The 24,397-nt window shown below is 36.4% G+C and overlaps 1 protein-coding gene across 1 annotated transcript in view; it reads left to right on the top strand.

Annotated features, from left to right (window-relative positions):
• The window catches only part of LOC142158710 (cadherin-9-like), a 188,200-nt gene that overhangs the window by 35,074 nt on the left and 128,729 nt on the right, over window positions 1-24,397 (top strand). Inside the window, exon 2 of the mRNA XM_075212932.1 lies at window positions 8,995-9,276. Coding sequence (XP_075069033.1) covers window positions 9,052-9,276 — 225 coding nt within the window. The 5' untranslated portion in view covers window positions 8,995-9,051. The remainder of the gene's footprint in view (window positions 1-8,994; window positions 9,277-24,397) is intronic.

Here is a 24,397-nt window from a genome sequence, read left to right as displayed (position 1 = left end):
AAATTATTAGTGCACATTCTTGTTCATATATATTAAGCAATGCATTACTGTAAATGAAATCGGACATGTGCTGTCTGTTGTAATCTGTGACTGTAGAATCATTGATGTCATGAGCAGGGGCGCACGCAGGATTGTCAGGGAAGGTTTCCACCCCCCCCGACCAAAAAAAAAAAACACGAGAGGGCGCATGCGCAGCAGCTCCGTTTCGGCAGCGCTGTCATATACAGCAGCCACGGCGCTGCCAAAGAAGCGTCCACGGCGGTGCTGTATACAATATAGCACCGCCGCGGACGCTTCTTTGACAGCGCCGCGGCTGCTGTATAGGACAGTGCCGATATGGTGGGCACTGAGTTAGCGCAGGGGGGGGCTTCTGGAGACTCAGAAACCACCCCTGCGTGCGCCACTGATGAGGGCGTTGTGTAATGGCAGTGATCAGTGATATAAAAATAGTTGAAATTTTTTATTTGATATCAGCAGTGACATTTTAATTATGTAATTTGTCATGTGACTTTATGCAAGACATCATCAATAAATTGTTGGAGGTTGATGACTAAGGTTGCACATATTTAGTTCAAGTTCCTCTATATTTTTAGCCTATGGAACCCTACATATGTTTTTTTAACATTAAATATTTAATGTTTATGTTAATTTTATGGGTGGTCTATATACTTACAGGGTATATAGATTTATACCACAAGTAGCATATAGGTTATTTTTATTCCCTTTGGATTAAAATGGAAAAAAAAAGCAGGATCCATTCGGAATTAGGTGTGTAATAAATTGGTGAACATGGGATTAGTTATACAAGCATCAGAATACCAAAGCATGTAATAGCTGCCGGCGATTGCTGGGATAGGTAGTGATACATATAAAAATGATATTTATTAACATAAACAATTTTGATTAACTAGCACACATTACCTAGCGTTGTTTGAACACTATTTTTTCCTGGGGGCGGATTTTTTTTGCAGGCCAGAGTGACATAGGAAATTCAGTTCCTTGGTGAACAGGCTGGGGCTGTGTCTGACAACAACAGGGGGAACCCTGTTATAGTGTAACCACCTAGCCTGTTATAGTCTTATGGAGGCTTTCAACACTGGTGGTAGAATCACTTTTGGATTGTGTGTATATTTAATATATTTATTTATTTTTATTTCTTTTAAAATATACATTAAAGCCCAGGAATCATCATCAAGTTGATGATGATCACTGACATTTCCGGTATGTTGTTGTACCATTATATGCTTAAAGCATATATAGCTACACTTTAAACTTATCTTACATAGTAACATAGTAACATAGTTGATGAGGTTGAAAAAAGACACCAGTCCATCAAGTTCAACCCATTTTGGACCTCCTGCGATCCTGCACTTATATTTGAAATTGATCCAGAGTAAGCAACCGCCAATCTGTTTCAATTGTGAAAATCCCCCCAGACCAAATATTGCAGTCCTATTTTTACCTTTTTTTACCCTATATCCTCTACTATCAATTCATTTTAATAAACGATCATATACCTGGATGCAATTTTCCGCTAAAAATTTGTCTAACCCTTTCTTAAACATATCTATTGAATCTGCCATCACAACCTTCCCTGGCAATGAATTCCATATCTTGACTACCCTTACTATAAAGAACCCCTTTATTGGCTGGTGGTGAAATTTCCTCTCATCTAACCTTAGGGGGTGACCGCGTGTTCTGTGTATAGTCCTTGGGGTAAAAAGTTCCCATTAAAGTTCTCTGTATTGAGACTTAATGTATTTGTACATAGTAATCATATCTCCACTTAGACGCCTCTTTTCTAAAGTAAACATGCCTAAACTGGCTAACCTTTCCTCATAACTTAATTACTCCATACCCTTTATCAGTTTTGTCGCCCTTCTCTGAACCCTTTCTAGTTCCAAATTATCTTTTTTATTGAGTGGTACCCAGAACTGTACTGCATATTCAAGATGAGGTCTTACCAACGATTTATACAGTGGCAAATTTACAATCTTCCCTTTGCGTCTATGCCACTTTTTATGCATGCCAATACTTTATTTGCCCTTGCAGCTGCTGCTTGACATTGAGCACTATTGCTAAGTCTACTGTCTACGAGCACTCCCAAATCCTTTTCCATTATAGATTCTCCTAACTTAATTCCATTTAATTTGTAGATTGCATTCTTGTTTTTGATCCCTAAATAAATAACCTTACATTTATCTATGTTAAACCTCAAATTCCATTTGACTGCCCAATCCTTAAGTTTATTTAAGTCTCTCTGTAGAGAAGCTATATCTTGCTCTGATTTTATTACCTTAGTTTATTGTCATCTTCATCATACTTGTCTATTCTCCAAGAATTTCCGTAAGACTCACAAAGTTTGGGGAGTCCTCTATGTTTTGGACACAAATGAGTCCAATTCTTCATAAGGCCCAATATATTTTATAGCATATTTTATTCATAGATATATATGTAGAACTTGCCATTATGAATTTAAAGCTTTATAGAAGTTTTATAGAAGACTAATTCACTAAATGCTTGTAGCAGTATTTAATTATAACCATATATAGATAAACAGTCAACTTTTCTGTAACTCTGCATTCTAATGCACATAAAGACTTTGCAAAGGACTGATTTAATTAAATTTGTTCTTGCTGCAAATTGCAATAGTTAATACAAACTATAAATATAAAAAAAATTAACAGATTACACATCAAAGCTTTCTATAGCACCAGACTAATTCAATATGTTAATGCTCACTGCAAATTTCAATCACAGCTATCCATTGTAGAGTGAAAAATATACAATTGTCCTGGCACTTCAGTGAACATCAAGATTTTATATAGTACTACAGCAATTCATTGTTTATTTTGTGACTGCAAATTGCAATGCATAATGCATACTAAATATATGCTATAGCAAGGATATATTTGATCTATACATAAAAACTTCATATAGGAGCAGTCTAACTCATGGTGTTCGTGGTCACTCCAGACTGCAGTCCCAAATACTTACCTTTTATTTATTTATTTCCATCTGTGCCCTTCAAGGTTTTATACAGCATTGGACTAAGTGCTCATGTGTACCCAATTTTGCTAATTGCAAATTTTCATCCTGAATGCAAACTTTCATAAAATATTATTCCATTTCTTCCCTATGCATCAAGGTTTTACATAGTGCTGCCCTTGTAGACACTTTTGATTCTGTAGTTTTAGTCAAACAGTCTGCCAAGTGTTTGAGCCACATGAGCTCAAAAGATATTGGAAGAACATGGGTGAGTGACTGGAGGCTTGGTCCCACCAAGTGTTCGGTGTCTCAGTCTCCAGGCAGACATGAATCATTGAAAAATATTTAAAGGTGTAACCCAATCTCATTTTTACAATAACAATTTAGTATTTTACATATTGCAATTCTATCATTGTGTAACCTTGTTATTTTACTTTATTAACTGTCGCTATATTTCACAACACTTTACAATTGGTAATAAAGACAGTAATTAAACAAGACTGAATATTAGTAAACAGACAGTAGGTAGTAGAACCTTGTTTGTAACCATAATCAACAAAAGAACTGACTCGCTCAATGAGCAATCAATACCAGAGAAGCCAGAGCAAGAGTAAATTACAGCAGGGAATTGTATTATTGAAAGAGGCAATGTGAGCTGGTATTTATTTAGTAAACCATGCAATGCCCTTTCGGAGTTGGGTGGGACGGCAGTTTGTTGCGTGTGGCCTTAGGCATTGATTGGTCCAATGCTTTAGCTATCCTATGTGCCTCTCTTAAGTCACTTCATAAAGGTATAAATAAACCAGGAACATTTACTCAGGAGGATTTTTTATTTGTAATTCTTTTTTACATCTTACTGTATATAGTATGGGATATTTAAATGCTCTCTGTATATACAGTCCACCTCCCTTTTTTGAGTTGGCTTAGGCTGATCCTCAAATAATTTTTGATCCAAAAATAGTGTCAATATACAATATATAAGTCATTCCTTTAACAATGTGAATAGATTTGTGAATACATTTTGAGCTACATTTTAATCTGCTTATTTTCTGAAGGAGTAGGCTTCAGAAGATCAACTGCTTAAAGCTGAAAAGGACAGTAATTTTGGGATACGAATATGCAATTAATCTGCACAATTTTGAAATTAGAATGTGTAGTCCACCCATAAATTGCAGTTATATGTCCAGAATATTATAGGCTGGAAAACAACTCCTTTAGAGACTTCTGTGGAGAATATAAAATATCTCACAAAAACATTACCTCCTGCTTTAAGTATAAGGAGTCTCTTCCAGTGGGCACGATTGAAAAGTTAAATGAGTATGTTTTATCTCTCCTAAAGCATGTTATAATTTATTTCATTTTATATTACAAATTACAAACATTACAAATAGCACAAAATTAAGCTATGTCTAAAACCATTTTCTGTTGTATATTCTTTGGAATAATTAAATCAAATCAATCCTTACTGACAATGCCTAGGTTGGCTATCATAGGGGTGCTGTGTATGGGGCATAGTGTTATGTGGACTCGCTGTCTATTACATGGGAACCCTAGAGAAGTGACATAGTTCCTACCAGCTGGTGCTACCAACTTTTAACTGGTTGGCTGGAAAACATTTTTCAGTGTTGGAGCTTGTAATTAATACAGGCAATCATCTTTTACTAAACGTAATTGTCTTAGAATTAAAAGCCCAAGAGCAAATGATATGGGTCACACCAATCTAATGGTTAATTTTTAGGAAAAGGAAGTGAAAATAAAATTCCTGTAATACACTTAAGTGTTCCCACCTCTAAACTAATACTTTGTAAACATACCTTTTGTTTATCTAATAGCAGTGAGTCTTTTGAATAATTCTCTTTCAACTCTGCACACCTGAACCTGCAATTTTATCCCACTCTTTAGTGCAAAAAATGTCAAGGTCCATCAAATTTTAAGGGGATCTGTGGACAACCTTCTTTAGGTCATTCAACAGGTTTTCAATGGGATTGTGGTCTAGGCTCTGACTAGGCCATCTCAATAGTTTATTCTTTCTTTTCTGTGCTTTGGATCATTATTATCTAACATAGTCCAGCAGGTCTTATGCCAAAATATCATAGTATTTGGAGCTATTCATAATGCCTTCCATCCTGACTAGAGTCCCTGTGCCAGCTGAAGAGAAATGGCCCCAAAGCATGATGCTGGTACCACCGAGCTGTATTGTCTTTTAGAATTAAGGCCAACAAGTTCAACCTTGGTCTCATCAGACTATAACATATTTTGCCACACATTTTGGGGTCATTGAATATATTTTTTGTTCTTTGTGCAATATCCCTTTTTTGCCACATTTTTTTCACAGTGTTCCATGGTACATGCAATAACTGTTAAATTATTTTATACACCTTTTCTGATTGGTAAATTTCAACTATGAGATCCCGTACATGTTATAAAAGCTCCTTTAGGACCATGGCTATCCCAGTAGGATGCAACCAAGAAAATTTCAAGGAAATCCTACGGGAACCACTGAGAGTTATTTGAGGTTAATCACATTCACTTTCATTGATAACAGGTGTATGTTAATTTGCACATGATGTGGAATGTGACAGCTACACCCCCATTATAAAAGGGTGTACACACTTATTCAAACAGGGTATTGTAGTTTTTTTTATTTTCACTTCTCTTACCTAAAAAAATGTATATTTGCTTTTCACTTGAATTTGTCACATTAAAAGTGAAAAAAGGTACAATTTATCTTGATTTCAGGCTTTACATCACAAACACCTGAAGGGTTTGTAGATAGTTTATATCATCATACACATCATCAACATTTATTTATATAGCGCCAGAAAATTCTGTAGCTCTTTACAATTGGATATTCTCTGTATATTAACATGTTTGTAAGTAGACATCCAAATCAGGATCCCAAAGAATCCAAAATGTAGCTAATTCTGAGAGAGACATATGAATTACTGAATATAAATCTTACCAATCAAGTGTGACATAATGCAGGCTCCAAGGTCCTCTAATGTAGATTTACTTTTTTCTGGTCTCTAGGAGTAATATAGGATCTGGATTCAAGTACACATTCCTTGGAATTCAAATATGTGCTATTTTGAAGGTAGTGAAAACTTATTTAAAATATTGCCACGTTTCTTTACACTTATGCAGTTTCATCATTACTGTAGATAGTGATAAGACAAGGTATTTAAACTCTCAGGGCCTGATTCATTAAGGAACGTAAGCCGAACGTCTTGTGCATTTTGTTTTAAAACACACTTAATTCTGGCATACGCACATCCATATTCAACAACTATCGGGTCTGAAGAAATCTCTCTTATTGAATATGGGTGTAGGTACGCTCAGCTCTGGCAGACATAATACACTGCAGGATACATGTAATACATATGTGGAAAAGTGGTTGAAGTGGATATTTAGAAGTGGCGGTATGGAAATTTAGAAGTGGTGGTTTCAAAAACGTAATATGAATGGAAGTGAATGGAATTTGATAGTGTCACAAAATGAGTTTGATACCACCTTAACCAGCCTGTCCCCCATTTCTCACAAAATGTGGAGCTTAACAACGTGACCTTTTTATAGCCCTGTTTATGTTCCCCAACTTACCAGAGTACAAATGCAGTGTCTAATTACATGTGTATTAAGGGAACATTGTAGCCATTCCTATATAAGAGACTTTTTAACATTATTGTAAAATGTATATCAATTCTTATATATTGTTATATTGCAGTGATGCTTTTATAGGCAAAAAACGTTGATTCGAATGGGCGCTCCTAACACAGGATGGGGAAGGGGTATTTGGGATGCTGACTCAGACCCTATGGGGTTGCCTCAAATGCCCTACCACTAGATACAGAAAATATACTTGATGGGAAAGGGCGCAAATAAGATAGGAGAGGGACAAGGGAGGATAACATTTTATTAGTTACAATTTCCAAGATTAAAAACACTCACATTTCTCAAATATGTACGTTCTTGTCTGGGTTTCTTTACCCGATCATTCAGATGAGATCCTGTCTAGGCTCTGTGTACCGGCGAACGGTGCACTCCCGCCTGTCAGTTAACATAAGTGGCTGAGGCAAGGTGCTCCTTAGTGTCTCGGTTTAATGATCACGTATGACGTAACCCTACGCGTTTCATCATTTGACTTTGCCAGGGGATTCCTTAGTGTTCATTAAAGTTGGTATAGATATATGCTAATAACCAATCAGATGAGCCAGAGATGCATGTGAATATTTCTAACACATGACATATTTATGAACATCGCTGACACTTTAGTTGCAATAAAATGATTTACAAAGCATTACAATCATACAGATAAAAAATAGTAATGACAAATAAAAATAAAAATAAATATAGATAAAATATTTTCGGAGACTCGCTAACTATAGTCTATGACAAGATGAAAGGACTTATATTGCTAATGACCTTAAATATATTTGTTTAAAACATTATGCATCAATAAAATATATCAGACGGGATCTCATCTGAATCATCGGGTAAAGAAACCCATATAAGAACGTACATATTTGAGAAATGTGAGTGTTTTTAATCTTGGAAATTGTAGCTAATAAATTTTTTAAATGGTATCACGCATCCTGTTTTTTTCTTCACATGTGAAATACAGAGATATGAGGAGCATCATATGAAGGAGGAATAAGAAACATGGATTGAAACATTTACTGTTTATGGAACTCTCTGGACCTTAATAGTCCTTTCTCTAGCACTTTTCAATATTGTATGAGTTTTGGACATTGCTAAAAGCTGTGTTTACAGACTAAATAGCGGGGGCATAATCCATTGGTGTAATCCCGCATGAAACTAGCATTCCTGGCTGTACTTTAGTCTTTTACATACGTGCATGGTACACCTTTGTGGATAGCATTTCATTACTGTAGGCTAGCGTCATATGTTAATGCAGAACATGCTACGTGACCTATTCTATTCTATTTTATATTATTTGTGCTTTAAGTTGTATTATTATTAGGTCGAAGTATTCAGACAATATCTTGGCTTCTTTAGAAACATTCCTATATATCAAATCTTTTTGTTCCGGGCCTCTCTTGTTCCTTCCTATCCTATTTGCACCCTTCCCCATCAAGTATATTTTCAGTGATGCTTTTATATATTGTTCTTAAATTGAAGCCAGGTGGGTTATGGGTAAGGATCAGGTGGGATCCAGGATATAGGTGAGGGGGCTGTAGCTACATTCATTCTCCCCCTACTTTCTCTACAGGAAGTCATGAACAGCTGGAAGCTAGGTCTACTGAAAAAGCAGAAATACTGGGAGAATCATTTAATCATCTTGGCCGAGCATGTCCCCATTTTCTCAAGTTGTATTCCACCAGACTCCTTGGAGTCATTCCAGCAGGGGACCAAGGCAGGAATTGAGATGAGAAGGGACATCTCTGTATAAGCCCCTTTTAACAAAAAGCCACTCTCAGATGATCCCACTATCTAAAGCCCCTGGAGGAGGGGAAACTAACAGGTATAAAGGATAGAGTGAGACATATGCGATTTGCTGCTTTGGATTTGATCCTGGGTAGAACTCCAGTAATGAGGTCTAGGCTTCTGCTGAACTGGTGTACCTGCAGCTCAGAAAAACTTCATGGGCCTTGAATTCTGCAAGTCAGGACATCCCGGTGACTGAAGTATCTTAAGCTAAAAGTTTAAGTAATTGACCCTCAAATTATAAAGTCAGGCTGTGGACGAGAGTGAAAAATACAAACATATCTATGCATATCTCAGTGGAGAAACTTGTTAATGATACTTATATAAACATTGTAATAAAATAGTTGGTGATATGTTTTTATATGGAAAAAACAGGGATTTATGATATATTTATGTTATTTACATTTGTTATATTTTCATATACTGTATACTGAATATATACTGTATGTTGCCTGTTGTGATGCAGCAAAAACCAATGAGATGTTTATGAAACTGTATGCCTAAAAAAATTACAATTTGAATTATAAGATTTAACAGTTTTTTTGTTTCTTATTATTTTTGCAGAAGTCAATACTGGAAGAAAGGAGACCAGATTGGAAGGTGTTTTTTTATCAGCAAATAATGAAGGCTTGTTACAATTTGCATTTGATCATATGTGCTAATTTGATACTTATGACATATACAACACCTGTGGATAGAACTACATTGGATTATGCCTACAGAGAAAGGCGGAGCTTATCTCAAGGTGACATGAAAGTGTTACAGCGTACAAAGAGGGGCTGGATGTGGAACCAATTTTTTTTGCTTGAAGAGTATACAGGTTCAGATACGCAATATGTTGGCAAGGTAAGGTTTATAGGGAAAAAAAAGAAAAAATATATATTTATATATATATATATATATATATATATATATATATATTTGACTATTGAATATATACCAGTGGGCTGGTATACGGTAACACTTATTGTAAAAATATATATTTAGATTTACTCACATTTTTCCGGCCGCTTCTAAATAAATTTTCACTTCTACCAATGTGTGTGTGTATATATATATAAACATATATATATATATATATATATATATATATATATATATATTTATAAAATTTACATTTAAGTACTATTAATTTAATTACTTCTTCAGGAGTGGACTTGTTCCTATCTGTCCACTACACTATAGTATGTTTGTTGCTCAGTGGATACAATTTGTTTGCTGTACTTGAGTGTGCATCAAAATGTTTGAAGGTGCATTGTGTAGGGTCAGAGCGCATTTTTGGTAGTTGCTCTCTTTCTCTTGTCTCTCCAGTTTTGAAGTGGGTGGTAAAACAATAAAACAACCTGTAGTCAAAGTGCACGAGGCAGCACAAACTTTTTTCAGGATATGAGTGCTCTGATCTTGTGAGAGGCAGTGAACCATATTCCCAACAGTTCTGGTTTCAGCGGGATAGTCCTGTTATTAGGGCTCTGTTTGGGAATGTTGGAGGATGGGAGGTAACTAATGGGCAACCTAGTGCTTTACAGAGCTATGCAGGCCTCTGGAGGTGTGGTTAAGATGTGGCCACACACCTTGTGACATGACCACTCCCCCTGCCAGGGACATCTTCGGAGATATGGGGGTAAATGTATCAAAGTGCGAGTTTGCCAGCGTGTTTAAATCGCGGAAAATCGCGGGTGTTTACCCGCGAGTTTTGAAAAAAAACCTGGAAATGTATCAAGCTGCGATTTTGACACTGATGTTCAAAATCGCTGGTCATCTCTGGCGATTTTGGGCGATGTAAACACTCTCGAGTTTAGCCAATTCTCCTGTGTTTGGCAAACTCTCCTTTGTTGTAACAGTGAGTTGTCAACACATCACTGTTACACTGGCCCTGTCATACAGCTGCCGGAGCTCCAGCAGCTGTCAAAATGTAAAAGAATAGATAAAAGTTGAAAAAAAAAAAAGCGTGAGGTCCCCCCACTATTCATGCTTAACCCTAGTGCTGCCTGACTAGTGCTGGTCCCGTGAAAATCGGGGAAAAAATTTGCGTGGGGTCCCCCCGATTTTCACTTTACCAGCACTAGGCAAACCAGCCAGGGTTGGCGGCACTATAGCAGGGGGATGCGCGGCAGTAGTCCCCCTGCCATAATGACTAACCAACCCTAGACTGTTCAGCGCTGGGCTGGATTCCCTAGGAAGTGGGGTCCGCTGAAAAAAATGAGCGGGCCCCCCCCCTAGAAAGAACCAGCCCAGTGCTGATAGCACTAGGGCTCTTCCTACTACCCCTGGGCTGTGGGTAATAGGGTAATACGGCGATAAAGTATAAAAAAAAAAAACAGATGCCATTTTTTATGTGGAACTACAAGTCCCAGCCAGCCAGGTTGCCCAAAACATTGTGGCCATGCTGGTGCTTGTATAACTACAAGCACCAGCATACCCACGGCAGCCAGGGCATGTTGGCACTTGGAGAACCACAAGTGCCAACATGCCCTGACATCCCTGGCTTGCTGGGACCTGTAGTACCACAAAAAAAAGTTTAATAAATAACAACACCCTTGTAAATACCACACATATTTATTAAAAATAAAAACCCCACAATAAATACACTAACCACCCTCATTAAAACCACATCTATTTATTAAAAATAAAAAAAAAACAAATACTCACCAAAGATGTCTTCTTTCTTCTTCCAAACGTCCAGGCTTGCCCCAGTCCCTTAATATTTATACCTCCAATAGTCCAGGCTTGCCCCAGTCCACGCCATTTTGTACTTCCAAACGGGAACTGGTTGAAGAATATCTTCGTGTCTTCGGCCAGAAGGGCCCCATTTTTGTAACATCCCGACACTTTGATTTTGCTTGAAGAAAAATAATAAAAGTCTTTATCCGCCGCAAACACCTCCTACTATGTTCATTGCGAAAGCAAAAACTACAGTATAATGTGATTTTCCCACGCTAGTGGGGGAATCACCTAATACTGTACCTAGAGCTTACGCAAGTAATGTAGCTCATTGCGTATGCGCAGCGCAACTTGCGTAAGCTGTATTTATTGTATTACAGCTTACGCAAGTAATGTAGCGCATGCGCAATGAGCTACGTTACGTGCGTAAGCTCTAGGTACAGTATTAGGTGATTCCCCCACTAGCGTGGGAAAATCACATTATACTGTAGTTTTAGCTTACGCAATGAACATAGTAGGAGGTGTTTGCGGCGGATAAAGACTTTTATTATTTTTCTTCAAGCAAAATCAAAGTGTCGGGATGTTACAAATATGGGGCCCTTCTGGCTGAAGACACGAAGATATTCTTCAACCAGTTCCCGTTTGGAAGTACAAAATGGCGTGGACTGGGGCAAGCCTGGACTATTGGAGGTATAAATATTAAGGGACTGTGGCAAGCCTGGACGTTTGGAAGAAGAAAGAAGACATCTTTGGTGAGTATTTTTTTTTTTTTTAATAGATGTGGTTTTAATGAGGGTGGTTAGTGTATTTATTGTGGGGTTTTTATTTTTAATAAATATGTGTGGTATTTACAAGGGTGTTGTTATTTATTTAACTTTTTTTTGTGGTACTACAGGTCCCAGCAAGCCAGGGAAGTCAGGGCATGTTGGCACTTGTGGTTCTCCAAGTGCCAACATGCCCTGGCTGCCGTGGGTATGCTGGTGCTTGTAGTTATACAAGCACCAGCATGGCCACACTGTTTTGGGCAACCTGGCTGGCTGGGACTTGTAGTTCCACAAAAAAAAATGGCGCCCGTTTGTTTTTTTATACTTTATCGCCGTATTACCCTACTACGCACAGCCCAGGGGTAGTAGGAAGAGCCCTAGTGCTTTCAGCACTGGGCTGGTTCTTTCTAGGGGGGGGGCCCGCTGATTTTTTTCAGCCGACCCCACTCCCTAGGGAATGCAGCCCAGCGCTGAACAGTCTAGGGTTGGTTAGTCATTATGGCAGGGGGACCCCTGCCGCGCGTCCCCCTGCTATAGTGCCGCCAACCCTGGCTGGTTTGCCTAATGCTGGTAAAGTGTAAATCGGGGGGACCCCACGCAAATGTTTTCCCCGATTTTCACGGGACCAGCACTAGTCAGGCAGCACTAGGGTTAAGCATGAATAGTGGGGGGACCTCATGCTTTTTTTTTTTCAACTTTTATCTATTCTTTTACATTTTAACACTGCCAGGGCAGTGTAACAGTGATGTGTTTCTACAACACGCTGCTATCAAGCAGCGTGTTGTATCTGGCGTGTTTTGAAGCAAACTCTCCTGAGTTTTCTAACTCGCAGCTTCATACATTTGAGAGCTGTATAGCTGCAGTGGCAAACAGTCGGGAGTTTGATCTCTGGCGATTTTGCAAGTAGCGATTTTGACAGAAGCAGAACTCTGGCGATTTTGCATGCAATCTCAGCTTCATACATCGGTGAGTTTCAACTCTCCCAAGAAAATCGCTGGAGTTGCAAAATCGCAGTTTGATACATTTACCCCATTGTGTCTGCCCACTTATGTGATTATTTTATTGAGCGCAGGGTTAGTGTCATGATGTGGTGATTGAAAAAGAGCAAACAGGAAGCTACAAATTAAAAGTATTATAGTGGAAGGAGTAGGTTCAGCCCACAGTGCAGAATAGTGATGTCAAACTGATCAGGAATATTGTGCCTTCTACACGTATATATTAAATAATGTGCATACATCAAATTTGTACTTAGTTAGAAATTTTTCCCCATAAGTCACAGAATTTTACTGAAAAGGACAGAAAGTAACTTGAAAGCATTCACATGGATCTAAACATGTTGACCAATTTTGTCTAGATTTTTCTGTTGACACTTACTACTAATATCACCTATACAGTATATGCTTTTTTCATTTATTCTTTTTCAATGCAAACTCTTTCTTTTTCAAAATATAATTGCTATATCACACAATGAATACATATGTGAACATAATTATGATGAAAACAGTTTAGATATGCACATATATATCTAATATGTAAATATTGAAGTTCAAGGCTTCAGTTCAATTAATTTGTTGATAGTTTTGGTTTACACTAGTGAGGTGCAAGAACTTTTGGACCATGGCTACTCGCTGCATGTATATATTAATGACTCTGATGGATGCAGTAAAATACCTGTCCCTTCAACATCGGGTGTGTGAATTACAAGACGTATTTTCTTGCTGCAATTGTGAGCTGAAGTAGTTGAAGTGGTCATACAACCTTTTTGCAACCTTTATGCCCTTTTGTGCTGGAGAAGAGGAGGAGATAAATGATGTTGTTTTTGATTGAACTGAGAAGGCCTGGTGCCCAATATTTAATTTGCACTGCACCACACCACTGACTGCACTAGAGTCTGTCCACATGTGACTGTGCTAAACACCTGTACATATGGGGAGGGTCCTCTAGTATTGGTTGGCCGTACCCTCCAACTAGCCAAGGCAGAAAGTGCTGAATGTTATTGCAATATGGCTTCCATGGTGACCGTTAACACACATACTGCATGTGGCATTTAAATGTAATCATTATGTTATGATTATTCATATCTGAAAAAAATTTAAGGTTTCCCGATTCAAGTAGAGTAAAATGTTCACTCCTGCTGTTACATAATTGCTAGTTTTGCATTGACATACTTCACATTTGTAATTCCCATGTAGGGAAAAAGGAATTCCAGCAACATAACATTTAAAGAAATCATAATTATTCTGTTTTAATATATTGCAAGCTACTGGTGAAACAAATATATATTTAATGAGCTTAGATATTTTGAGCTTCAATGGTATTTGGTTATCTACTGCAGAGTTTTAAGAATAACTTCATGGAAATATAGAGATCTTGCTTTGGATAGAATTGCATAAAATACATTAATAACATTAATACACAAAATAGTAGTCCACCTTATCTTTTTATTAATTTGTTTTTGTAACATCACTGGCCCTGTTATTAGTGTGGGGAATGATCTGGGGAAGAGAACACCTATTTAATTTTGACCTGAGGTGGCTTTCTCTTAAAAACAAAAAAATAAATAAATTGAAAAGGTAACCCAAGCATGCACTTTGATTACTTGCTGAAATATTACTTTCTTATAGACATAATGCTCCTGTCCTCCTGTATGTCTAAATTGAAACTATCAGTAACATAGATAGCTACTATTCAAAAAATTGGTGTTCTATTAAAATGATAATGGTCACTTGATAAATTAAACAATGGCACTTATTAGCGGTAGTTAACTATAACTATACCGAATAAATGTAATTTGTAGTTGTCAACTTGGAAGGAATTTTAGGATTATAGGTACAAGCTGTATATTTTATTTGTTTATTAATATAGTTATTTTAACTTTTTTCCATTTTTTTTTTGTATTTTTTTAGTTTTAATTTGAGAAGATTCTGGTTTGTTTGATGGATCTCACCTTTTGCCAACATGCAAGAATTCAGTGTAAACCAGATTTACTAGAGTTTCTGAGATAAGATCCAGCGTACATGGATCTAATAGTACTAACATTCAGGCTTTTTCCTGGTGAAGGCCTTATAATAATAATAATAACTATTATTATAATAATCATTCACATCAATTCCTGATAGTCTTTACCACATACATACACTAGGGTTCATTTTGTAAGCAGCATTTTAACCTATCAGTATGCTTTTCTAATGTTACTAGAGCAATATAACAGTATTTCTGGTGAAGACAGGAAAGCAGCACCTTCGCTGGAATATTCACCAATGACAGCTGGGATTAATGAGGAGAATACGGATGCTATTTTTCTGCCTGCCATCATAAAACTGCAGTGCAGGACCAGCTAACATTATGCTATATTAATACAGTGAATGATCAGTAACTGGTTAACCTGCTACTGCCCATGCTTTTGCTGTACTGCTCAGTGACAAAGCTTCAGCATGTTTTATAAAATATTCTGAGAGCAAAAATGACAAGGAAATTGTGTTTGCTAGCTTGATATGATGATATTTCCAGGTTTTTTTAATATGAGTAATGAGCAAGATGATGAGGAAAATAAAGTTATTTGTTTATACAACACCAACTCACTGGTATGTAATATTTCACAAAGGTAAATGTACCAAAACACTCCACCACACTGTTCTGAAAAAATCTTCTTCTTCCTTCTTTCACTTTCCTTCTTTCTTCTTTCTTCTTCCTTCCATTTTGAATGCTATGAATGCCCACAGTAATTTAACCTAAATGTGATATGACCTTTATTTAAGTCTTAATTATAGAAAAAAGAAAATGTGATTAAACAAATAACACACAAAATATATTTTCCTCACCTCACTGAGCACCATTATTAAACAATTCCCTATTTAAAAATAAATTGCCTTTATTTAAGTGCTAATTATAAGAGCTTCTATGGTATTCTAAAATGTTATTTCTGTCCCATGTTCCAGTCAGTGAGATGACTATGAGGAGTGATTCATGTCCCAATCAAAAATCTGTAAAAAAGTTTTATTGCTCACAAGTTTTGCTATAGCTGAAAAACTACACTTTTATCAATCCAGACAGTGTATACATCAAGAATTTCAACAACATTTGTATTTACCCAAGAGTGGCTATTCAACAAAAAAACACTTTAAGACAAGAGGCATAATACTCTCGAGGAGGGTAACAAATAGAATCCTAAGGTAACTGCTAAATTACTCCCTTGCACTCTGGTCAAAAATTCCCCATTAGGATATTTTTAAGCAAGGACAGTGTGGAAAGACACCAAGTAAGGAACCACTTTACACAGGAAATACTATGGGGGGTATTCAATTGTTAGCGAGATCCCTGGAAAACGAGCGCTCTAAAAATATTAGCGTTAATACGGTAATTACTAGCTGAATTTCATCTCGCAGCTCCCTGAGCTGCGAGATGAAATTCAGCGAGTAAACTACCGTATCGCTAACAATTGAATACCCCCCTATATGTTTTTTGTTTTTAGGATGATTCCTACTAGGATGATTCCTACTAGGATGATTCCTAGTTTTAGACCAATATCTTAATTCTTAGAATTGCTAATCTTGTATAAATCCTTACCATGTCACCACTACAAAGTCTAGAGTGGCCTGCCCTTAGGTTGCTAGCAGTGTCAAATTTATGATACTGGCTTCTCCTGCAGCATTATCCACTCACAGCATTCTACACTGGAGAAGGGATGATTTTAACATAAAAAGCAAATCATCAGCTTTAAGTGTTCTGCCTTCAGCTTTAACTCGATATCTGGGTGTTCAGTTTATTTTTGAGAGCACATTTAACACTCTGAGTGCAACAATAATTCATGTTGGACTCTGGAAGTCTTCATGTTGGACCCTCAGAGCAGGAACAGCATAAATGTTACAGACACTGCTTATTACCAACAATTAATACCAATAATTTCCTTGGTTTGGGAATACCTCCTGGGCTGTGCTAGTCATGTAAATTGTTCGAATCCAGAATTTTACATTACATGTACATTAATTTTAGCTGCTTATTTATTTATTTGCACATTTTAATTTTGTTTTTCTCTTTATAATGACTTATGACTTATTTTTTTCAAAATGTTATCAGAAAATTTTTAAGGGTTGAACCAGTTCATAAATGCAATACACTTAAGTAGACTAGTTTCCTATTTTGTTTTAGCTTTATCTGTGCTTTTTTTGAATATGTGTATCATTGAGCCTCAGTTTGAAATAGACCTCAAAGCCCAGCTCTAGATAGACTTACCACCAGAGAGGTGTAGAGTCTAACGGTAGAGTGGTATTCACCAGGGATCCCCGCAAGGGAATATGGACTTAGTGGCTCTCTAGTCACAGGTTGCGGCCCTCTAAGGAGGATTAGAGCAGGGTGAGATGGAATCGTGGAGTGGAGTAGACCTGCTGGAAGATAAATGCAGAGGTTCAGGTGAATGGCAGTGAACCGATGCGTTGAGGTCTTTAAAAAGTGAATAGCTGAGAACAGCCGGATTATGAGGCATGAGGTTCCTGCAACAATACCGCGGGTCTTCATCATGGAACAGGTAACACAGGATACCGATGGGCAGACGGGAGTCAGACAGAACATCATCCTAACAGATAAGGAGACCTGAAGATCTGACAACTTGTTAGAGAAGCAGGTGCTTTAAATAGACAGAGCTTACAAGCAATTAGCCAATCAAGAGAATGCAGGAAGTTTTGAAAAGACCAGGTGTGCGCATGCTCAGTTCAGACCAGCAAGTGAATGCAGGGAGTGAGCACCAAGGGAAACAGGTAAGAACAGTGACCAAAAGACAGCTTAGCTGGTGCAATGTGTGACAATTTGTCTCTACATTTACTGCTTTGTTCTCCAATACATTTTTAAACAGAACTGTTTTTGATTGTTGTAGTATAATATATATTATTATTTATTAATTCCAAAAATGAGAAATAAAAATCAGCAAGGCATGTTTATGTAAAGGCTTTCAATATTGTTCAATATCAATAAAATAACTGTATTAAATGTTTATGTATATTTAAAATCTGTTTAGGAGTAAAATTGTGAATTTCTAAATCACATTGTATATTATATTGGAAGCACTTAAATTAAAAAAAGTTGATAAAAACCATTAAATAAGTACACCACTGATATGTATAAATACTGCAATAATCAGTAGTCATATTGATCTATGGCACATAACAAATTGTACTAAAAAGTCTGTTATATTAATATTATAACATATACCACACAGGGCATGAAGTGTTTTGTTTAAATATGTTTAAATATGTTTGCTATATGTATATATATGCTATATATCGTCCTTATGAAACTTATAAGAAATATATTCCATTCATGCATTGTCTTTTACTTGTGTATTTTATAACACAAGCTATATGTGAGTATTTGGTAATCCTATTTTAATAACCTGGTTATAAAGTTATGAACTTACTGTTTGATTCTTTATCTACCAGTCATCAACCAAATATCTGAGCTTCTGTTTTATAGATCCTGCATGTTTCAACTACTAAATGTAATTTCAAAATATACTATCTGGACTAGAGCACTTTTAATAAATATGGGATGATTAATATAGACCAGAGTCTATAGGAAAGGAACAAGGATCTGTGACAGACATATCAGCATCTTCAGTGTGCTGTATAAGTTTGGAATAATTGACTTTTAATGCAGACAAAAAAAACATAATTACTAGCAATTTACAAGTTTAAAATGCTTGAAAATATGCATATCTAAAAATATAAATAAAATATATAAAATAACCTTCCATGTATTAACAACATTTTTCCCAATATCAATTTAATGTAATAAAATATCTAAACAGTTATACAAAATAAGTACAAAATATGTTTATTACACAACATTATAAATAGTATGATTTTTTGCAAATTGATCTGCCCAATCTTTTTGTATCAGTATCATTACTAACACAAGAAGTGATATATATTATCTCCTTGTTTCTTACCAGCCCTTATGCCATTGGGGTGTGGAATATATTTATACTGGTCTAGTGGTCACAGTGATCCTGTCCAGTAGAAATGTCTTGGGGAAAAATAATAATAAAATACTATTTCATTACTCATTTGCTGAACACCCTGTCCAAGAATAAAAGTAAGAAAACTGCTAGTTACATTTCTATTTCATTCTAGATAGTGTAGGGAATACTTTAATTCATTCGCTGGCACTCTGATTGCAGTACAATTTAAATAGTAAATAACATATAAATCCTGTTATGTCATTGCAGGGACATCATAAAGACTCCCCCCTGTAAAAGCAATCCCAGGGCAGTGGAGGTCTATCTCTTTTGCTCATAACTGTTTTAAAGTAGTTGTCTTATTAGTTTGTCAAACTGGTTCTAATGAAAATATTTGCAACAAAATCTTAAACCTTCACTAATAAAATTAGCTAAATTTGAGTCAAAGAGGTTTGTGCTTAAATGGCTATATTGTATAGCATTTGTAACAGTTTTTAATGCAGTTGACAAATGTGAACTTCAGTCTCAAACAGGTATGTACACTGTTCAAATTGAAATAAAACAACATTAAAATATTATAAAATGTAGCCATTTAACCGTAACAGGAGAAACACACATGTTTGTTAATTTTATCATCTTTTTACTGCAATCTACAAAATGGAATTTCAAACTTGAACTTTGAGTTTGAACTTCAACTTTAAGTTAACGGCTTAACAATTATAAAATACACAACATGATAGTCAAATCAAAAACTACTTTTCTTTCCGTTTAATTACAGTCTTTCGTAACCTCTGTTTTAGTTTTTTTAAATACTCTTTTTATTTAGAAGAACAGAAAATACAAAATACAAATGGCAAAAGTGTAATTACAATTCACAGATCAGGAAATGTGAAATTTACAGTGAACATATTGTAGCTATATAATTATTAAGCTACTGAGTTTTCATAACATGTTAAATAACAGTAAGAAAAAATCAGATGAAATAAAGGTAACAAGTCTTGCAAATTCCTATTGTTTTTTATTATTATTGAATAGGTAGGATTGAGGGTAGGAAGGGGAAGGGGAAGAAATCTAGCTCTATTAACGGCCTGCAGGGCAGGAGTGATGATAAGGTTTGAGGAGTATGGGGGAAGAATCTGTCAACACACGTTATTAAAAAGTAGGAAAAGACTGTTTAAAAGGAATCCTTGAAAAGGGCAATTATGAAAAGATTACCAAGGTTCCCATACATTTTGGAAGCTATTAACATGGTCATGAGGTAAACTTGTGATATATTCCATGAGGATAATATACCAAATATGTGATGTAACAGCTGCAATACTAGGGGTGTTTTGATGTATGAGTCTTTAGCTACCGGGAGCAGTGCAACATTGCATATATTTTGATTTAACTTATCAGTTGGTTTTGGAAGTGTCTCTATGGGGTAGCAGAGCAACATGACAAGAGAATCTGGAGCTATGCGAGAACCTTTAATGGCATCCCCACCAAATAAGAAAATAAGATCCTATGCTCCAGCATAAGTCAGAGGTTGTAGAATATGTTTTGTGGGGTTTAGTAAGGACCAAATACCATCTAGTATAAATTTTAAAAATGTTTTCTTTTATTGCGGTATTTATAGAAGTGTATTTAATGAATGAACATCCCTCTTAATCCAAAGTCCTTCCTACATCAGTTTTGCATGCTTCTTCAAATGGTTCTAGTTGTTGTTCCATGGAGAATAATGTAGAGTTATATATCAGGAAGATTAGCCCATGTTTGCCTACTTATTGTGAGTACAGTGTTCTTAAAATTGCATCAGCTTGTAAAGTCTGGAATACTTCAGCTAGTCCTCAATAACGCCTTTGATTTGGAGGTATTGAAATTGAAGGGAAAGAGAGATTCCATATTTTCCGCATAGATCAGGGAGAGAGGTTGGTGCAAATTCCCTTAATATGTGTGAGACTTGTGATTCCTGCCTGTGTCCAAGGAGAGGGAAATTTTGAGGTATACAAAGTGTTTGCCTCCAGATTGTAAGGAGAGGGATGGTATATTCAATGATTTTGTGTGTTTTTAACAAGTTTATCCCATAAATTTAATGAATTGTATAGTGCGTTTAGAGTATACTAAGACTGGTCTATAGTTTCTGGGGAGCTATGGGAGAGAGTTTAGAGTGTGTGCCTGAATGAAGGTGTTTGAATATCTAACTACTTTTTAATTCCTGGGTCAACATGCCAGACAATAATGTAACAATAAGGTGAGCGGTATTATATTAAGATAACTGGTCCTTATACATTACGTTTTCTGGGGACAATCAACAGCATGGCTACTACCATCCACCCTAATTTAAATAGTGTGATTGGTGATAAAATGCAACAGGCCAGTGCTTAAACATTGAAGATCTCATGGACCCCAACTTGCACATGCAAGCTAAAATTCCAAATCTTATCTTAATATAGGGAACTCAATCCTAATACCCAATACTAACTTTTAAGTTTTTGTGGAGTTCTTATTTAATATCATTACATCATGTCCATGATTTATTCAATCTTCCACATAAGTACTTACAATAAATAACCACAGAGGACTGGAAAAAATGTATTTAGTTTTATGAAGCAGAACATAATTTCTATTATGCATTATTCTTATTCCTTGTCTGCCATCTAACCTTAAAATGTGACTAAGAAACAATTCATTCCATAAAACAGCATCTCAAAAGCCATCACATAAAGCAAAATGTTTGATGTTTCCATTGTACATAATATTTTAATAGATTGTAACATACATATTCTGAAATAATGTCATATCATAGCATTGTTTGTCTCCAATATATAAAAGCATTAAAATCATTTTATCTCATATAGACCAGCAAGCCAGTGTCTTTAGTCAAAAAACAGATTCTCAATAACTTTGATTGCATTTGTTAATGTGCTCTTTTAAAATGATTCATTTCACAATGATATATTTGTTTGTGACATTATTTAAATTCTACATGTAACTATCTTTAATTATCATTTAAATAAAGAATATATATACTTTATTTGCTAGAGTTAAGTTAATTGATGTTTGCTTCAAGAAATAGAATGACAATCAATTACTACATACAGCGGGCATTTTAGCTATAATCCATTCATTTTTACTAGTGTGGAGTTAATTCACATAATATATTTTCTTTCACTGATCAAAGTACAAAGTATTCCATTGCAAAACACAAGGAGGCTAGCATAGTTGCACAGTTAAATCAGCAATGCACAGTAACTGAATATATTAGTTATTTAGTTGTGCAAATATTCTAACAGGCCCATATGAACAATTAGTTAACTACATAGCTGTGAGAATCATCCTGATGTGTTGTCTGTGCTACGGTCTTCTGTGCAAGAGCAAAGAGCAAGCAGTGTAACTCTGTTATTGATGTGTTATAATCCCATATTATGCAGAAGGCCAGCACATAAACACAGAGCACCTAATTCATCTTCGAACACAACCTGTATGCAAGTTGCATTTTTAAAGTGAGCATGGAACTTGAGCATACGTTTGAATATATTCAAATTCAAGTGGATCTCAAGATACATTTCCATTTGAACCTGGTTATAAGTACGCTCTGCTTAAACAGTACTTGCCGTATGTTAACAGACTACAGGATAAAGTCCCATCAGAATGCATTACAAAAAAAAAATACGTAAATCAAGATGTTCTTAATGCATATTTTACATTCTATGCATTAATATAGTCAATATACCTTGCATACTCAATTTCTTTACTATCTAGTGGCATGCATATGTGTATTTTTTAAAACAAAAATTATGTCACAATCACTATCAGTCTGCACTTGTACCTGCCCTGTAGCTGCTGTAAATGTTTCAGCTAAAAAACACAAGCTTAAAGGACATACAGAACTTCAATCAGCAACATCTGTGTTGGCGTGACCTCATCTTGCCCTTAATGTACATTGATTACGCCCATCCGCCCTCTCCCTCCCTCATTCTGCTTTCAAGTCATAGGCAGTAATAAGTGTTATTTGTATTTAGACATGAAGTGCATGCAATTGCATTCATTGGCATAAAGTTTGTTTTTGAGTATGTGCAGAGCTATTTCACGCAAAATACGGCATGCAAAGGGATTTACGTCCGAAGATGAATCAAGCTCTAAATGTCAAAGTCAGAGCAATAAGGACTATCCTTAGCTGGCATATTCAGGCAGTTCAGAGGGCTCTGAGATTTCCAACAGCATGCAGGGAAAGTGCACGTCATTATTTCTATTACACATGTTCAACTTCACAAATGATTTTTACTAGGTGCAACCAAAGAAATTTCACTTTGAAAATAATTTTTAATGATCTATGATAAAATGGAAAGGAGACGGTGCCTTATGGTCTATTAGTTAAACAAATGTGGGTTATAGCCCAGGGACAAAATACATGCAGGCCAAAACTTAAATTCGGTAATGCTGATTAGTTCCAATTATTCCTCTGTTCATCTTCATAGAGTGATATTCTCATATATTATTGCATGTAAAAAACAAACACAAAGGAAACAATAGTGCAATTCTCTGTAGTTATTCCCCTAATGTCCCCACGCACTCATAATTAATTAAAGCTATAATGTAGCTTAAACCAAGAAGAATTTTAGGATTAAATTGGAATATATCATTTAATAAAAGAGGTAGTTCTCAAGTAGAAGAAGATTAGACTTTGATGTGACATGTACATTTTTGCACACTGTGCCTCTCAAGGTTTTTCAGCCTTGTGAGATATTTTGGCATACCTAAATGTTGTGAAGATGTCTCCTGAGAGCAAAGAGTAAGTGAGCCAGAGTCGGATTTAGACCTCATAGGGCCCTAGGCAGGATACTGTTTTTGGGCCCCCTCCCTGAAACAATCCATAGCACTATATTTTTGCAGCCTACCATATATACCCCTATAGTTACGTAGAAGTGAAAGCATGTGCCGCCGCATGCCTACCATATACCCTTATAGTTAAGTAGATATGAAAGCATGTGCCACCGCATGCCTACCATATACCCCTATAGTTAAGTAGATATGAAAGCATGTGCCGCCGCGCAGTGGCGGCACGCCGCCAAAGGAGGTGAGGGCGTGGCTTGCATCTTTGGGGGCGTACCTAACATGTGAAAAGAGCAAGGCCACCCTGCTGCAGAAAAAGGCACCCCTAAATAATTACCAAGCAGTCCTGTTTTTTAAGTAGTTGGGTCAAAACAACATAATAAATATTGAAGTCAGGGCAGAAATACTTACTTAAGGTGTTTGCAAAAATAATACGCATAAATCCAAGTATGTGCTCCTGTCACTTTTGTCCCTCTATCATCACACTGTGCCCCTTCATTGTCACTTTTGCCCCTTCACAATATCACATGTGCCCTTTCACCATCACCTCTGTGCCCATCACCATCACCACCTCTGTGCCAATCACCATCACCACCACTGTGCCAATCACCATTACCACCTCTGTGCCCATTACCACCTCTGTGCCCTTCACCATCACCACTTCTGTGCCAATCACCATCACCACCTCTGTGCCTCTTCACCATCACCACCTCTGTGCCCATCACCACCTCTGTGCCCTTCACCATCACCACTTCTGTGCCAATCACCATCACCACTT

The sequence above is a fragment of the Mixophyes fleayi genome, chromosome 5 (genome assembly GCF_038048845.1).
Source record: "Mixophyes fleayi isolate aMixFle1 chromosome 5, aMixFle1.hap1, whole genome shotgun sequence".
Classification (NCBI taxonomy): domain Eukaryota; kingdom Metazoa; phylum Chordata; class Amphibia; order Anura; family Limnodynastidae; genus Mixophyes; species Mixophyes fleayi.
The sequence above is the reverse complement of the archived record's forward strand: the minus strand, read 5'-3'. Positions and strand labels throughout refer to the sequence as shown.